An 18110-nucleotide genomic window follows, 5' to 3' on the forward strand; every position below is an offset into this window, starting at 1 on the left:
TGAAATATCTTTGCAAATGGCTGACAAATCAACTGCCATACCTATCGGTATTTGTGAGGATGTGCCCATTGTTGTTGCTAATGTTACTATTTTGACTGACTTTGTCATACTTGAGATGCCCGAGGATGACAACATGTCGATTATCCTTGGTAGACCCTTCTTGAAAACTGCAGGGGCTGTTATTGATTGTAATAAAAGCAAGGTCACTTTTCATATCAATGGTAATGAGCATACGGTGCACTTTCTGAAGAAACAATTCCAAGTGAATGGTATTAATGTTATTGAAAAATCTCCGACAATCACTATTGGAAGTTTTCAAATACCTCTACCTACTATCAAAAAGAAATATGAAAGCTTATTGTTGGGGAAATGCATATCCCCATTGAGGTAACTTAGTGATTTACGAAAGTTCTTCGGTTTCATGCTAATCGAAAGTGGTTGTTAATAATACCTGATCAACCTTATTAATGAATCATTTTTGAACGGTATGAAGTTGATGAATTTAGTAAGCACTACTTTCTGTCCCTACCTTTTGTTTTCTGTTTTTATTAGTTAAATAAAATAAAATGCCATGTTTTGTCTGTTTTCTGAATTTCCCGTGCAATAAAAAAATGGCCCAAAAATAAAAGTTCTCATAATGCCCTGAAAATTTTATATGATTTTTCCTGAATATTTAAGAATTTTTGGTGCAAAAATTACCAGAGGGAGGTGCACCAGGTGGGCACAACCCACCTGGGCGTGCCAGAGCCCCTTGGCGCGCCCTGGTGGGTTGTGATCCCCACGTGGGCCCCCTCACTTATCTCTTCATCTCACATTGTCACCTACCTCCAGAAAAAATCCCCATAGATCTCTCTCCCGTGTTCTTGAGCTCAAACCCGCGGATTTCGATCTCTTTGCTCGAAGCTCCGCTTCCGAAACAGTTTTGGGGGATTGTTGCTTGGTATGTGACTCCATCATTTGTCCAATTAGTTTTTGTTTTTGTGGTTTATACTTTGAATAAGTAGCTGCTCTTGGTGCTGCTGTAGATGTGCTTGCATGTTCAATTCTTAGTGTTCTAAGTAGTTTGAATGCTTGCTATGGCCTCTATGTATCCCTATGAGTAGTTGCTATTAGTTTTGTGAAGTTTTGTTGGAAAAAATTTGTGAACTAAAGATTCAGATTTTTGTTCATAGGAAAAATTGTACGCTGACATGAATATCTTCAGGAAATTTGGCTCTAAGAAGAACTCCAAGGGTGTTATTGGGGAGTCTTCTGACTATGATCTCCACCTTCGGAGGTTCGCAAAGGTACGGCCGTGCGAATGGCCGCACATCCCGTTCATACAAGAAGCTGGAATTCATGAGGAGTTCATGCAATTCATTGTCAACACCAGTCTCACCGACTTCATCGCAGATGAGTGTGACCAGCACCAAATCCTCACAAATATCTTTGTTCAAAGCTTTACATTCTTGCCTACAAATAATCCTCCTAAAGTGAGCTTTGATTTATATGCTGAAAACCACCAGATACCACTTACTGAATTTTGTGACATATGCATGATCCCGTCTGATGGGAGCTTGGCTGAGCCTAGGCCGGCTGAGTTTGAGGATTTCTGTCACACTTTGACAGTGGGTGGTTAGAGGAGAGTGTCAGCCATCACTGCCGGTGGTTTACATTTTCCTGTTGTTCGTTACTTTGCACTCTTCATTACCAAATGCTTGCTTGCTAGGGAGAAGGTGGGTGCACTTAATTCACTAGACCTTGCTATTTTACGTCGTGCAATAGAGGGCGACAACACGTATAGCTTGGGAGCTATTGTGGCTCGTCACCTCCATCTTAATAAATCTCAGGGTAAAATACATGGTGGGATTTTTGCTACTTGGTTGGCGGCCCACTTCGAGGTGGCGATACACCCCCATGATGTCTCTCTTACCACAGTTTACCTAGACCGTGCATCCATGGATCACCATCACTTTCTTGCACATGATCGTTATGATCTTGCCATTCCTTATAACTTGGTTTATAACGTTGACACTCGTGATGTTATCCCCTTGCATGCACCTGCTCTGTTTGATTATGTTGCCAGGGGCGGATACCGGATTATGCCTGCAGACATCCTCGCCTACTGGAATGCTCAGGCTGATGCCGAGGCTGCACAGGCACCTCCGCAGTGGGATGAGTGGATGCCTGCACCTCAGGATCCCTACTACCCTCCAGGATACTGATCTATTACCAACTTAGGCCAAAAGCCTAAGCTTGGGGGAGTACGTGTTTCTCACCGACATTATATTCATGTTCGCATATCATTCTATCTGTCGGTGCTCACACTTTTTCGTTGTATCATCCATGCTTAGATTTCTTTTCTTCCTTTCTTCTTGTGTGTTTGATAAAATTTAGAAAAAACAAAAAAAATAGTTGTAGTAATTTACTTTCTATGCATGCTTAGTAGTAGTATTAAAAAGAAAACCCAAAAAGAAAACTCAAAAACACTTTTTATTTGCTTGTTGAAGAAAACTAAAAACTCCAAAAATATCTCAGTGTGTTTCTATGAATTTCTTTTCTTTTTATTCGTGTTGTACCGAGGAGAAGACCACGATGAAAATGTTGAGTGGCTCTCACATGAATAACTGTTGAACTAATAAAGAGCACATTTTACCTTGTCTTCTCCTGTTGAATAAAATGTTTTGCAGATTCCAGCTTAGTCCACGGCACTCTTGCACTACTATTATTATTTTCATATCATTCGGTCATGCAAGTGAAAGGCAATAATGACGACATTCGATGAGATGGTCGTGGCAAAGAGAAACTGGTATGAACTCGACTTGTTCTGTCTATGTAAATATGTTTAACCTAGTATCCAGGCTTCAGCCCATTATGATTAAACATGTTTGCAATGACAATTAGAGATTATAGTTTCTCATGCCATGCATAAGTAGCTGGGAGTTGATAATGATTTATCTTGGATATCAACATAGCATTAAAATGATTGTGATGCAGTATGATGATATGGTATCCTCCTCCGAATGTTCGAGTGGCTTGACTTGGTACATGTTCATGCATATAGTTGAATCAAAACCAATATAGCCTCTATAATTTTTATGCTCATGGTTTTCATATCCTACTCATGCTAGTGTCCAATGTTACTTATGCATAATGCCTGGTCATGATCGTTGTTGCTCTCTAGCTGGCCGCTTCCCAATCTTAATTGCTAGCCTTCACCTGTACTAAGTGGGAATTATGCTTGTACATCAAAACCTTGAACCCAAAGTTATTCCAGATGAGTCCACCATACCTACCTATATGCGGTATTACCCTGCCGTCCTAAGTAAATTTGCATGTGCCATCTCTAGAAACTTCTAAAAAGTTATCCTTTTTGTGTGCCTGGATCGTTCATGGAACGACATGAGGTGGTCGATATCTTCCATGCTAAGCATGTTATCCTCAGGTTGAGTGTTTTTTCACTCGCCATCGCATGAGGAAATGGGCGGTAATAGGGATGCCTAGTCCCAAACTGCAAACATGAAAAAGAGTTCGTCTCTTGAATCATCAAACAAAAACTCCCAATGGAATGAAAACCTTTACTTTCCGCTTGGGAACCGCCACTAGCATGCTTAGCATGGAAGATGTTGATAACTGATGGTCGTGAAGTGAATGAGAAGGGGGCATGTCTCAAAAATATCATTTATCTCTGTTTTAAAAATTGAGCTCTGGCACCTTTGCAAATCACCGCTTCCCTCTACGAAGGGACTTTCTATTTACTTTTATGTTGTGTCACCACCTTCTAAAAACAAGCGCCAGAAACTGGGTAGAGCGCATAGCTGTCATGATTTATGCATTCTGTATAGCTAATGTTGGGTGCATCATGACTGAATCTTTTCTACCATGAATTACAATGTTTAGTCGCTGCTTGAACTTTGGAGGTGCTCTGCATTTATGTTTTGCCGTCTCAGAAAGGGCTAGTGAGATACCACTATTCTCATATTATATCATGGTTGTTTTGACAACATGTTGATGTTTGAGATATCTTATTATTGCTCGCTAGCTGATTATCTCATTGATATGAATCATTATAATCTTTAAGAATTATTGTTGACATGGTTAGTTATAATGTTGGCTGAAAACCTGGGTGCTATTTAAGCTTATTTAGGCAAACAGCAAAAGAGTTCGTAAAAGTTTTTCTTTCTCACTTTCAGTTTATCAACTGAATTGCTTGAGCACAAGCAAAGGTTTAAGCTTGGGGGAGTTGATACGTCCCCAACGTATCTACTTTTTCTCACGCTTTTCCTCTTGTTTTGAACTCTAATTTGCATGATTTGGATGAAACTAACCCGGACTAACGCTGTTTTTAGCAGAACTACCATGGTGTTGTTTTTGTGCAGAAATATAAGTTCTCGGAATGGAACGAAACTTTGTGAGGATTTTTTATATAAATAATAAGAATTTTTGGAGCCAAGACCCGCCAGAGAGGGCCCTTGGTTGGGCACAACCCACCAGGGCGCGCCCCCCTCTCCTGGCGCGCCCAGGTGGGTTGTACGCACCTGGTGGCCCCACTGATGACCCCCCTGATACTATAAAATCACATTATTCCAGAAAAAATTAGGAGAAAGAATTATCACAATCCACGAGACGGAGCCGCCGCCAAGCCTTATTCTTCCTCGGGAGGGCAGATCTGGAGTCCGTTTGGGGCTCCGGAGAGGGGGATCTTCGTTCTTCGTCATCACCAACCCATCTCCATCGCCAATTCCATGATACTCCCCACCGGGAGTGAGTAATTCCTTCATAGGCTCGCTGGTCGGTGAGGAGTTGGATGAGATTCATCATGTAATCGAGTTAGTTTTGTTGGGGCCCGATCCCTAGTATCCACTATGTTCTTAGATTGATGTTGCTATGACTTTGCTATGCTTAATGCTTGTCACTTTGGGCCCGGGTGCCATGAACTCAGATCTGAACTGTTTATGAATTCATCATTATATCCATGTTTTAGATCTGATCCTGCAAGTTATAGTCACCTACTACGTGTTATGATCCGGCAACCCTAGAGTGACAACAACCGGGCCCACTCCCGGTGATGACCGTAGTTTGAGGAGTTCCTGTATTCACTATGTGTTAATGCTTTGTTCCGGTTCTCGATTAAAAGGAGCCCTTAATATCCCTTAGTTTCCAATATGGACCCCGCTACCACGGGAGGGTTGGACAAAAGATGTCATGCAAGTTCTTTTAATAAAGCATGTATGACTATTTACGGAATACATGCCTACATTATATCGATGAACTAGAGCTAGTGCCGTATCGCCCTAGGTTATAACTGTCACATGGTGAATATCATCCAACAACTCACCGATCCAATGCTTACGAATTTATCCTTATTGATCTTGCTGCGTTACTATTGCTATCATCACTGTTACACTTGCTACAAATTACTGCTATCACTGTTACTGTTACCGTTTCTACTGTCACTACTATCAAAACTATCAAACTACTTTGCTACTGATCACTTTGCTGCAGATAATTAATCTCCAGGTGTGGTTGAATTGACAACTCAGCTGCTAATACCTTCAAATATTCTTTGGCTCCCCTTGTGTCGAATCTATAAATTTGGGTTGAATACTCTACCCTTGAAAACTGTTGTGATCCCCTATGCTTGTGGGTTATCAAGAATTGCAACAAGGAAATACAATCTATTAAACAATAATTATCATAATTAAATTCCTTTCAAAAAGATTGGGTTCAACACTACTTTAAGTTTTGACCTCTCCAATCTCACTTTTATCAATTTTTGCATCAAGATCTAAAAACTCCAATCATTGGGACGCGGTGTGGCATCATTACTCTGTTGAGAGCATCACAGGTGGAGACTTGGCTTGGACGTTCTCTCTTGTGGTTCTCTGGTGCTTTCCGCTGCCCAAGTTGATCTTCTTGGGTGCTATGTACGCAGCCATCGGTGAATTCTAGATGATGGATTTCTCGGGTTCGACCGAGTCCCGCTCTCCCCTCATCATTTCCAGTTAGCCATCCAATGGTTGGTAGTGTGTTGGCAAGGAAAATCCGGTTGGTGTTGTTGCTCTTTGCGGCGACCGGGTTTTGTTGTGACGCGGCTAGATGATTGCTTTAGGGAAAACCCTTTTGCTTGTGTTTGTGATTTCCGCAGTGTGGTGTAAAGTTCCTGCTACCCTTGATGTTCGCGGTAAGTTGTAATTTATAGTACTTGATTTCTACCTTCTATGAAAAATATGGTATGCTTAGGCATTCTATAAAAATATGGTACGCCTACCATACTCTCAAAAAAATGATAAACATAATCGTGATAAAGGTGTGCTAAACCTATTTTCAACTTCATTAAAAAAAATGACGCCGGACGCACATTCTTCTGGCTTTCAACTTTGTTAGTACATTATATAATATACCCCCTCCATCCCAAAGTTTGTACAAAGTTGAGTCACTTATTTTAGGAAGGAGGAAGTACTGTATAAATTTTGAGTTATACTCTAGTCGTTTCAGTTTTATATATAGACCCCTCTGTTCGATCATAAAGGGTGGCCAAATCGTTGCGTTTGTCAACTTCTACAAGTGGGAGCCTAAATATTCAACTTAGTGCTCTGTTCTCCCCTCCAGTAAAGTCGCCCGAAGACAAATGTTGGTTACTCTCATATGCAAGGGATAACCGTAGCACTTTTCACTACAGATATTTATTGATTTTTGAACCTAAGGAGCGGGTTTAGTTTCAGTGTAGCGGTTTGACGTGTGTTTTTGTTTGTGAAGTTGGTGTGCTTTTGTTGAATTTGATGCGCCGATTAACCGAGCAATAAATTAACCATCTTCTAATCGATAGAACTGGCAAAGATTTTGCCTCGGTTTAAGAATAGGTGTCCTATTATTATCACTTATTAACAACCTTCTACACACTCATAGTACATAATTTACTGAGAGTCAAGTCGATAGGTGTTTGTGTAGAAGAAAGTCAATTACAGTTGGTTATTGTTATTTATGCTAAAGCACTTACATAAACAGAGCTAGTAATATGAAAGCTGTAGTCACGGAAGCCGATATTGAGATGCTACATGGATGACATTACTCTTGATATTGCATATTAATTGAGCTAGTAGTCCTAATTTTATGTTCTCTCGTATCATAGGCAGGTGCTTGGTATGTAGTCGAGTATGTCTATTTGTAAGAACTTGGTCAACATTAATTGTCCTAAATTATGGGAATTAAGTCATATCCTTTTGCAAGACTATCAGAACACTACATTAACACTACATGACCACATCTGATCTTCTTCACTGATATCCCAGCTTTTTACCGAGTCAGCGAATTAGGATTCTAATAGTTGAATATACAACTTGTATATATATGACCCAAACACATAAGTATCATGATAACATAAACAGTTCAAGTCTAAATTCTGCTACACGGTTCTGGTTATGAGCATGACACGTGACAAAGTTGCAACAACAATAGCTAGAGAAACTAGTAGAACTAGGGACAACTAAGCTACCATCAACGCACTATTATATGATTGTGATCATCCAACACTCATCGACCCCATATACCTATGCTGGATTACTCACTCATGGAAGGGGGGAGATGTTGGTGATGGAGGACATGGTGTCAATCACGGTGAAGCAATTCCCATGGCGGCTCACCAGAAGCGAGTGGGAAGCCCCTCCCTTCCTTCTTCTTCTTCCTTCGCCTTCTCCGAAACAAGGAGGGGTGTATTCCCCTCTGATATTGGTGGCTACGGAGGTTTGGAGGTGAGACCCTCCCCTGAGACAAGATCTCACTTTTGGAGCGAGTATTTTCTGAAAATTAAAATGTGACCCGTCACCATTTTATCAATCCTAGAGATCCATAAATACAAAAAATATGAAAAACATTTGGAAGTTTGATAGCTTCGATGCCCAACTGCCCTCAATCCAGTGTACAAATGTGGCCCCATCTTTGCTCCTCTTTCTACGTCCTTTTGCATGATTTTCACGATCTAGATGTTACCCGCGCCCAATTTCCTTTTTTGAGCTCGGGAAGGTTCTTGAATTCATTTACACAAAGACATCCAAATCTACCTTCTGGATATAAGTGTTGGAACCGCTCTCTCACACGAATGGATGGAGGTAGAAGAAGGAGGAGCACACAGTACACTAGAGTTTCACCCGGCTTCACAGCCCCGTTACTTTTCCCAAAGCACAAAACTCCCGTACAAACAGTGGCCGTGGACTTATAGTCTCACAGCTGTGTAGCACCCAAGTTTCCGTTGCCCACCTCCTCCACTCGCCAGAGCATGCGAGTCATGGGCTTCGGCTGCGCTCTTGCCACGCACTAACGCGTATGACGCGGCCGGCCATTCAACTGACCACTACGCGCTGCCGCTAATGTCGCTAACAACACAGGCCTATGTAGTGGAACCCAATGTGAGCCTGGCTCACGCACCACCAGACCACACGCAAACACACCACGAGCATACACATGACACTGCTACAAGTGAACACACTACACACGAACACAGACACCACGCTGCTGCGTCCCGCACGTCCCGCCCGTCCCGCGCGTCACCGACGCGCCTGACGAGCCCGACGAGCCTGACGGCACCAGTGTGTCCCGCCCGTCCCGCGCGCACCCGTCGTGCCCGACGAGTTCGACCACACATGCCGTGGCTTATTCCAACACACACCCCTAAGCCACGGCCTAGAGGAGTCCGTCGTCGTCGACGTAGGCGCCGGTCAAGAGAGTGTGCTCCGCCGCCGGTCCTTTCCCCAGCTGCGGGCACTCGCGCCGGAAGTGCCCGTGCTCCCCGCACTTGTAGCAGCGCCTGCGCATGTTGCCGCCGCTCCCCGACGCCAAGCTGCGCCCGTCGTCATTGTCCCGAGTACCGTCGTGTCGACGCTCCCGTGCTGCCCACTGCGCCTTCATCATGAGCAGCTGCTCACCCCCGCGCTCGTCGCCGACTTGTCCACGGCGCCGAACCCGCTCGTCGAACGCACGCAGCCGCCCGAGCGCTTCATCGAACGCCATCGTCGTCACGTCGTGGAACTGCTCGATGCCGGCGACGATAGGGAAGAGGCGATCCGGCACCGTATCCAACAACTTCTTGACAAGTGCTGCGTCGCCCAGCGTCTCCCTGAGGTTGGCATACCTCGCCTCCATCGCCGCAAGCCTCCCACCGTAAACGTTGAGCTCCTCGCCGTCCGCCATCTTCATCCGGTTGAATTCGCCGTGCAGCGTCCCCAGCCTCGCTGCGCGGACCCGATCGGCACCGATGATCCTCACCTTCAGGGAGTCCCATACCTCCCTGGCGGTGAGCTTCGTCGACACCAGCAGCAGCACATCCTCTGGCAACGCCCCGAGAAGCAACGCGCGCGCCATCTTGTCCTTCCGCGCGTTCACCGCCGCGTCGCCCGGCGCCACCGCCTCCCATACGGTGTGGACGTCGAGGATCGTCTGCGCCTTGAAGGCCCAAACTGTGTAGTTGTCCGCGGTCAGCATCGGCATCGCCATCGTTGCCGATCTGCCCGCACCGCCGCTGTGTGGGACGAGCGCCATGGTCGCCGGTGATCGCCCGAACCGAAGCTCTGTATACCAATTGTTGGAACCGCTCTCTCACACGGATGGATGGAGGTAGAAGAAGGAGGAGCACACAGTACACTGGAGTTTCACCCGGCTTCACAGCCCCGTTACTTTTCCCAAAGCACAAAACTCCCGTACAAACAGTGGCCGTGGACTTATAGTCTCACAGCTGCGTAGCACCCAAGTTTCCGTTGCCCACCTCCTCCACTCGCCAGAGCATGCGAGTCATGGGCTTCGGCTGCGCTCTTGCCGCGCACTAACGCGTATGACGCGGCCGGCCATTCAACTGACCGCTACGCGCTGCCGCTAATGTCGCTAACAACACAGGCCTATGCAGTGGAACCCAATGTGAGCCTGGCTCACGCACCACCAGACCACACGCAAACACACCACGAGCATACACATGACACTACTACAAGTGAACACACTACACACGCACACAAACACCACGCTGCTGCGTCCCGCACGTCCCGCCCGTCCCGCGCGTCACCGACGCGCCTGACGAGCCCGACGAGCCTGACGACACCAGTGTGTCCCGCCCGTCCCGCGCGCACCCGTCGTGCCCGACGAGTTCGACCACACACGCCGTGGCTTATTCCAACACACACCCCCTAAGCCACGGCCTAGAGGAGTCCGTCGTCGTCGACGTAGGCACCGGTCAAGAGAGTGTGCTCCGCCGCCGGTCCTTTCCCCAGCTGCGGGCACTCGCGCCGGAAGTGCCCGTGCTCCCCGCACTTGTAGCAGCGCCTGCGCATGTTGCCGCCGCTCCCCGACGCCAAGCTGCGCCCGTCGTCGTTGTCCCGAGCACCGTCGTGTCGACGCTCCCGTTCTGCCCACTGCGCCGCCATCATGAGCAGCTGCTCACCCCCGCGCTCGTCGCCGACTTGTCCACGGCGCCGAACCCGCTCGTCGAACGCACGCAGCCGCCCGAGCGCTTCATCGAACGCCATCGTCGTCACGTCGTGGAACTGCTCGATGCCGGCGACGATAGGGAAGAGGCGATCCGGCACCGTATCCAGCAACTTCTTGACAAGTGCTGCGTCGCCCAGCGTCTCCCTGAGGTTGGCATACCTCGCCGCCATCGCCGCAAGCCTCCCACCGTAAACGTTGAGCTCCTCGCCGTCCGCCATCTTCATCCGGTCGAATTCGCCGCGCAGCGTCCCCAGCCTCGCTGCGCGGACCCGATCGGCGCCGATGATCCTCACCTTCAGGGAGTCCCATACCTCCCTGGCGGTGAGCTTCGTCGACACCAGCAGCAGCACATCCTCTGGCAACGCCCCGAGAAGCAACGCGCGCGCCATCTTGTCCTTCCGCGCGTTCACCGCCGCGTCGCCCGGCGCCACCGCCTCCCATACGGTGTGGACGTCGAGGATCGTCTGCGCCTTGATGGCCCAAACCGTGTAGTTGTCCGCGGTCAGCATCGGCATCGCCATCGTTGCCGATCTGCCTGCACCGCCGCCGTGTGGGACGAGCGCCATGGTCGCCGGTGATCGCCCGAACCGAAGCTCTGTATACCAATTGTTGGAACCGCTCTCTCACACGGATGGATGGAGGTAGAAGAAGGAGGAGCACACAATACACTGGAGTTTTACCCGGCTTCATAGCCCCGTTACTTTTCCCAAAGCACAAAACTCCCGTACAAACAGTGGTCGTGGACTTATAGTCTCACAGCTGCGTAGCACCCAAGTTTCCGTTGCCCACCTCCTCCACTCGCCAGAGCATGCGAGTCATGGGCTTCGGCTGCGCTCTTGCCACGCACTAACGCGTATGACGCGGCCGGCCATTCAACTGACCGCTACGCGCTGCCGCTAATGTCGCTAACAACACAGGCCTATGCAGTGGAACCCAATGTGAACCTGGCTCACGCACCACCAGACCACACGCAAACACACCACGAGCATACACATGACACTGCTACAAGTGAACACACTACACACGCACACAGACACCACGCTGCTGCGTCCCGCACGTCCCGCCCGTCCCGCGCGTCACCGACGCGCCTGACGAGCCCGACGAGCCTGACGGCACCAGTGTGTCCCGCCCGTCCCGCGCGCACCCGTCGTGCCCGACGCGCCCGATGAGTCCGACCACACACGCCGTGGCTTATTCCAACAATAAGTAGTATGCTGATCTAATAAATATTAAGTAATAGACAAAAGTTGTAAGAATCTGGCATGAAAAACATCAAAAGGTATACATATTTTTAGGGCATACCACATGGTTGTGCAATGAGAGGAGGCCAACATGAAGGTGGGTGACCTCCTACGACGAGCGGGGCATGGGGTATGATCATGAGGGGTCGCTTGGTTATGGTGGTGCACATCGTTGTTGCGCGCGTGCGAGAGAGAGAGAGCTGAAAATCGGAGGTACTTTATCTTTCTAAAATTTCTGTGATATCGCTCATATATTTTTCACATATTGCAAAGGCCCTTTTTGCCTTGTCGAAAACATTCTTTTTGTTACATTGATTTTCCTTTTGCAACTTGTTGCAGCCTATCATTCTATTATTTCTTGTGTACATATATTAGTTTATTTGTTGAATTGTGTTTGTAGTGTTGCAACTTATTCACATGCTTTCAACAACTCGCAATAGAAATTATTGTAATGGTGTCGCATATGTACGAAACAATGTTTAGTCTTGGGATTTTATGTCATGGTGGTGTTGTAATGGTGTTGCATATGTACATATTGTACAATTATCGTGGTGGATGATCTTAAAAGTTGGCTACCATACCCAACATCTACCTTTTCCAATATATAAATATCTAAGACAAACTATTTAGCTGCTTAGTGTTGGATTAGGATGGAGATTTTAGAAACCAGGAGACATAACTGAGAAGTGTTCTAAGATACTAGCAAGGTGCATGTGGTACGCTACTATACTAAAACAACGAGATGGAAAATAGAGTTTACTCAAGTTATATGTCCAAGAATTTTAGGCCACAAACCTGTATACATGCAAAAATATAACTCAACAACTAAACAAACAATCCTTTTGACGTTAGACATGAGTGAAAAAATTGAGTGAGGGGAGATGATGCTAGGTAGGAAGCATGACAGTTACGGATGGGCTTGCCTCTAGTTGTGTGTGTCGGTTTGTATGGTCTGACTAGACATGGCTTGAAGGAGGAATATGGGTGGAGTGAATAGACGACCACCAACTCAAATATTTGTAAAAAAAATAGTCTACACTTGAGACATCAAAGGACAAAACCCATTGTGAATGAGAAATATATATATTAGAAACAAGAGAAAATGTTCGAAGAAACATTTTATCTCTCGCTTACTTGGCATGGAGTTGGATTCATTTTCTTAATATTAAGTAAGTATTAATGGAAATACATGTATCTCCCTTACGTGGCATGGATTTGACTTGTTGATAGTCGATGAACCATTGATCCTATGATCATATAAAAACATGAATAAATAAAGGTGAATATGTGAATGTCAATGAGTTTTTCATCGTAAGAGAAGAGATTTATACAAGTTTGGTCCTCCCAAAGGATAATAACACCACTCCTATGTTGCTTTGTATTGAAATTTGTAAGAAACTAGAAGGGGTGTTTCAAGTAGTCTAGATCTACTAGTTAGAAGTTGAGGGATACTACAGTTGTTACTTGTTAATAGGCTTCGAGTGAGCTATGTGTATCAACTTAGTGTGTTGGCCAATTAATTGGGCTTGGTTACCCATAGCAGAATGTCAATTCTTTTGCGGGTACAAATCTTTCTATGAATAAAACTCCAATTCATTCACTGACTTAATTAAGGATACTTCTCTATTTGGTGGGATGTCGTGTTCCCTATGGACATTTTTCGTATCCCTTAAGTACCTTCCAAATACGAACATGTAAATAGTGCCTCCGAAGGCCCCGCTGCATATATGAACCAATTATATAAGGCTTTAAAATTAATATTTTATGACTAAATTTGCATAAGCATATTTTAAACTTCATTTTCTTGTTTATTTATGATGGACATGATCCTCGAACGGTACGACAAATTTTGTTGTCTGAAGGAAATCTGATTGAAGAATTTGTTGAGCTGGAGGTATAGGACTTGTTTTAGCATTTATATTACCCTGAATTCTACAATGATAAAGATATAATATCATGTTTTAGTTGCCTAGTGTTGAGCTCTTTACCTAATGGAGAGCCTTGATTGCAAATTTGTAATGGACAGGGGAGTATGATGTATGATCATATAAAGTTGAGTTCTATGATTAAAGCTCTACAAAAAAGCCAAAGGTAACAAAATATAGGATAGGTCTTTTTGTATTTAAGTAGATAAAGTGGCATTGTAGATTTGTAGTGGTGTCACTAATATACATGTGTTCAAAAACAAATAAAGTATAAATAGTATGTCCATGAATTTTATCTTTTCTATAAACACTTCTCTGAGATACCGTATAATTATCATGTCTTAGTAGTGAGCTAATAGGGAGTTAAAGATCAATTAAATCATTGGTTAGTTATAAACTAGGGTCACTTCAAAAAATTGAACACTTTTAACGTAGCTGGGTTATTTACTAGGGAATCAATAATTTTGTTTTGTATGTGGCTTCCAATTCTCTTAAGTTTGGAAGGGAAATGCTAAACCTATGCACCTCATAAATTTGCTAAAAGGATCTCCTTATTATTTGCCATCATGTATCAAGAATCTTAAGGGGGAGCAACTTGACTCCCTAACAGTGAGGGAACTCCAACAACTTGAGCAGCAGATAATGAATGCCCTCAGGAACATCAGACCCAGAAAGGTAAACACGATTAGCTTATAGAACTCTTGATGCTCATTTGAGTGTAGCTAATGGTTTTTCCATCAATTCTTTGAGAACCAACTCTTAACGTAGAAATTGTGTTATCTTGGTGCTCATTTTAGTGTCACTAACAGTATTATGAACAATTCTTTTAGAACCATCTCCTAACCAACTTGATTGTGGAGCTCAAAAATAAGGCAAATCTTACTAAACTCATCTTATGTCAATAATGCCTGTAGTTTTCCAGAACTTTGATTTGGTTGCCGCAGGCAAGGTTGCTGATGGAGCAAAATAGGATTCTACGGAAGGTTAACTTAATCTCATGCAAAGAATTGTTGTTGTGGTTTTGAAATTTAACAATGCAGGAGTTTTCATATAGTTGGTATGAAACTTAACACAACTGAATCAATTTTTTTTTGATTATTATGTGAAAAGGAGAAGGCTAAAGTATTGCACCCATTTGTGCACAAGAACTGCCCAAATCCTTTTGGAAATTCTATTGTTGCATCCGCCCTACCCAACCTGAACACTTGGTGAGCATCGATTCTCACCTTGTCCAATACTAATTTACTTGTTACTTTGGTCTCCAGTTCTTTTGTAATAACTGGAAATGATACTCCAAAATTAACCTAAACATCGATCAAACCGCAGTGAGGGCGGTGACTCTGCAGGGCATGATCGGTGATTGTGCCGCTGAAATAAATGAGCAGCACAGTGGTGGCCACACCTGTTGTGGTTAATGTTCCTCTTGGACTGCTAGGAGACGACTGAATGCTTTGGCCTGAGCATTAATTTTTGTTGAATAATTTGTTGAAGGCCAGCTAGATTCTACATTTCGGTCATTTATAACTTTGTAGTTTGACGTGTGCCAGATATATGCTACTTGATTTAGATTTATTTTGGATATTTATTAGAAAGAAACCTTGTCCTATTAAATGTTGTTGCAATCCTCTCATATTGTTGCCATTGTTTGAAAAAAAAACCTTGATCTGTGTTTCTACTAGATAATAATAACTTGTACTACCATAAGGACGTCTTCCCTTTTACTTACTTGGGGATACCTCTGGGCTTATCAAAGCCAAAGATGGAACATTTCCTTCCTTCTATATAGAGGGGACTAATCTCTAGTACACAACTTTACTCTTGTAAATTTTTTGGGCCTCCATGCGCAAATTTTGTTGAACATCAGCAAATATTCTTCAACTGGATGACCTACGGTTTATCAACACACAAGAGGTGTAGGATGAAGATGGTCTCTCTCGAACAACACTAAAAAAATACAAGTGGTCTCTTGTGTCCCCAACACACCTAATACAATTGTCAGTTGTATAGGTGCACTAGTTCGGCAAAGAGATGGTGATGTATGTGTAATATGGATTGTAGAAATAGCTTTTTATAATCTGAATAAATAAAAATAGAAAGGTACCACATAACAAAATTGAACAAAATGGTGCCTCAATGCTTGGAAACAAGGCCTAGTGTTCATACTTTCACTAGTGCCAACTGTCAACATCCTTAACATAGTTAAACATCATGATAATCCCTTAACAGGTGCAGCAAAGAATCACTCCAAAGTTTCTCTATTTACCGGAGAAAGGAGGATGAAATCATGTAGGTGCGCTTGACATTGAATGACCTCAAAGTCGTATTTCCAATCATAATTTGTTGAACCACCCATTGTGCCACGGATAGTGCCAGAAATTGTACTACGACAACACCATATGATACTTATCGTTCAACCTTTATGCATAGTCACCCCAATGTCACCACGAGTATCTGCAAGTTAATTACTAAACATGCATCACATAATCTCAAATCCAAAATAGTCAATCCAACATAAAGAAACTTCAAAGAGCAAGACTCAATTCACCAAAAAAATAAAAGGGGAGGAAGCATCATACGATCTAACTATATTAATAAAGCTCATGATACAATCAATATTGGAGTCTTTCAAGGACATGGGAAAGAGATATTGAACACATAGCTACTTGTACATACCCTCATCCCCGAGGACGCAGTACTCACAGATCACCATGAGAAGAGAGGGAGAAGTTGTTGGTGACGATGATGCAGAAATGTCCGTGGTGGAGTCCCGACACCTTCAAAGGAGAGGGGAAGGCCCCCTCCTCCTTCTTCTTCTTCACTGGCCCTCCAAGGAGAGAGGGGGCTCTCCTTTAGATTGGATCTTGGTGGGGCAGTTTTCTGGGTGTTGGCATTCTAAGTTCCGTCGCGATTGGAAATAATTCATATATCTCTCTTATCATCAAAATTTCGAAAAAAATGAGTTTGGTTCTCCAACTTTGCCTCCAAGGTACGGAAATAAAATAGTGAGTTTATCTTTCACGCAAGGTGGGTTAAAATTTTCATACTTTCTCTCCTGATTTTTTCATAGAAAACGGAAACTGGCGTTAGGCACTAGATTAACATGTTAGCCTTTGAGACGTATTAGCATCCCACGCTTAATCCCTAGTCGTCCTCGAGTAGGTAGATGATAATAAGAATAGTTTTTGGAGTGTGAATGCTAGAATAGAACAAAACTTTGATCACATGGAGAATGATGGTTCAAATAACAAATAGCATCATTGTATTAAGTTCACAATAATATAAAGTGATATTGAAGTATCTGATACGTCTCCATCGTATCTATAGTTTTTGATCATTTCATGTTATTATATTATCAATCTTGGATGCTTTATTTGCAGTTTTATGCTAGTTTATATCATTTTATGGGACTAACCTATTAACTCAGTGCCCAGTGCCAGTTGTAGTTTTTCCTTGTTTTTGGCTTTTTAGAAAATCAGTATCAAACATGTCCAACCAAACCCTAGAAGGTTTGGGAGGAGACCAAATGGCCTACGAGAAAGCCACGAGGTCATAGGGCGCGCCTGCTACTTGTGAGTTGCGTTGAGATTTTCCCCGAAGAGAAAGGGTGAAGCAATAATATAGTAGTGGTTGACAATCAAGGTTTATCGAACTAGAAGGAGCACCAAACAAATCCTAGTGACCAACCCATGCCCACACAAAAGCAAATACTTGCACCCAACGCGGGCAAGAGGGTTGTCAATCCCCTTGAACTCATTACTTGCACGGATCCAACCTTGTATAGGTAGATGGATAAATTGCAAAACAAAATAAAAGTAATAATTGCAGCAAGGTATTTTTGTTTTTTATAATATGATTAAACTAGACCCCAGGGCCATAGTTTTCTCTAGAGGCTTCTCTCTCGAAACAATAGCATAGGGTGGGTAGATAAATTACTGTTGGGCAATTGATAAAACAGCGCATAGTTATAATGTATTTATGGCAATGATCATGTATATACGCATGATACATCTCCAACGTAAATATAATTTATGAAGTATTCATGCCATTATATTATCATTCTTGGATGTTTTACAATCATTTTAGAGCAACTTTATATCATTTTTTGGGACTAACCTATTTACCCAGTGCCCAGTGCCAGTTGCTGCTTTTTGCTTCTTTTTTACATAGCAGGAAATCAATACCAAACGGAGTCCAAATGCAACGGAACTTCACGGAGATTTTGTATGGAACAGAACACCCAGGATGGCCAGAGCAGCACCTAGGGGTGTCCTGAGGGGGCACAACCCACCAGGGCACGCCTAGGGGCCCAGGCGCGCCCAGGTGGGTTGTGCCCACCTCGGTGGCCTCCCGCACCCCCTCTTTACCCTATAAATTCACAAATATTCCAAAACCCTTTGGGTTAACCTAGATCAGAAGTTCCGCCGCCACAACGCTCTGTAGCCACCGAACACCAATCTAGACCCTTTCCGGCACCTTGCCGGAGGGGGGAATCATC

At 44.1% G+C, this 18110-nt stretch overlaps 2 protein-coding genes across 2 annotated transcripts; both read right to left on the reverse strand.

The window, feature by feature from the left end:
- Nucleotides 1-8658: 8658 nt before the first annotated feature.
- On the reverse strand, nt 8659-9513 carry LOC141022664 (uncharacterized). The gene has a single exon (XM_073498925.1). It carries the CDS (start codon nt 9511-9513, stop codon nt 8659-8661), a length of 855 nt encoding a protein of 284 aa, XP_073355026.1.
- Nucleotides 9514-10160: 647 nt separating this feature from the next.
- LOC141022665 (uncharacterized) lies at nt 10161-11015 on the reverse strand. The gene has a single exon (XM_073498926.1). The coding sequence runs from the start codon at nt 11013-11015 to the stop codon at nt 10161-10163; it is 855 nt and encodes a 284-aa protein (XP_073355027.1).
- Between the last annotated feature and the right edge of the window lie 7095 nt (nt 11016-18110).

Source organism: Aegilops tauschii, chromosome 5, assembly GCF_002575655.3.
Source record: "Aegilops tauschii subsp. strangulata cultivar AL8/78 chromosome 5, Aet v6.0, whole genome shotgun sequence".
In the NCBI taxonomy this organism is placed as follows: domain Eukaryota; kingdom Viridiplantae; phylum Streptophyta; class Magnoliopsida; order Poales; family Poaceae; genus Aegilops; species Aegilops tauschii.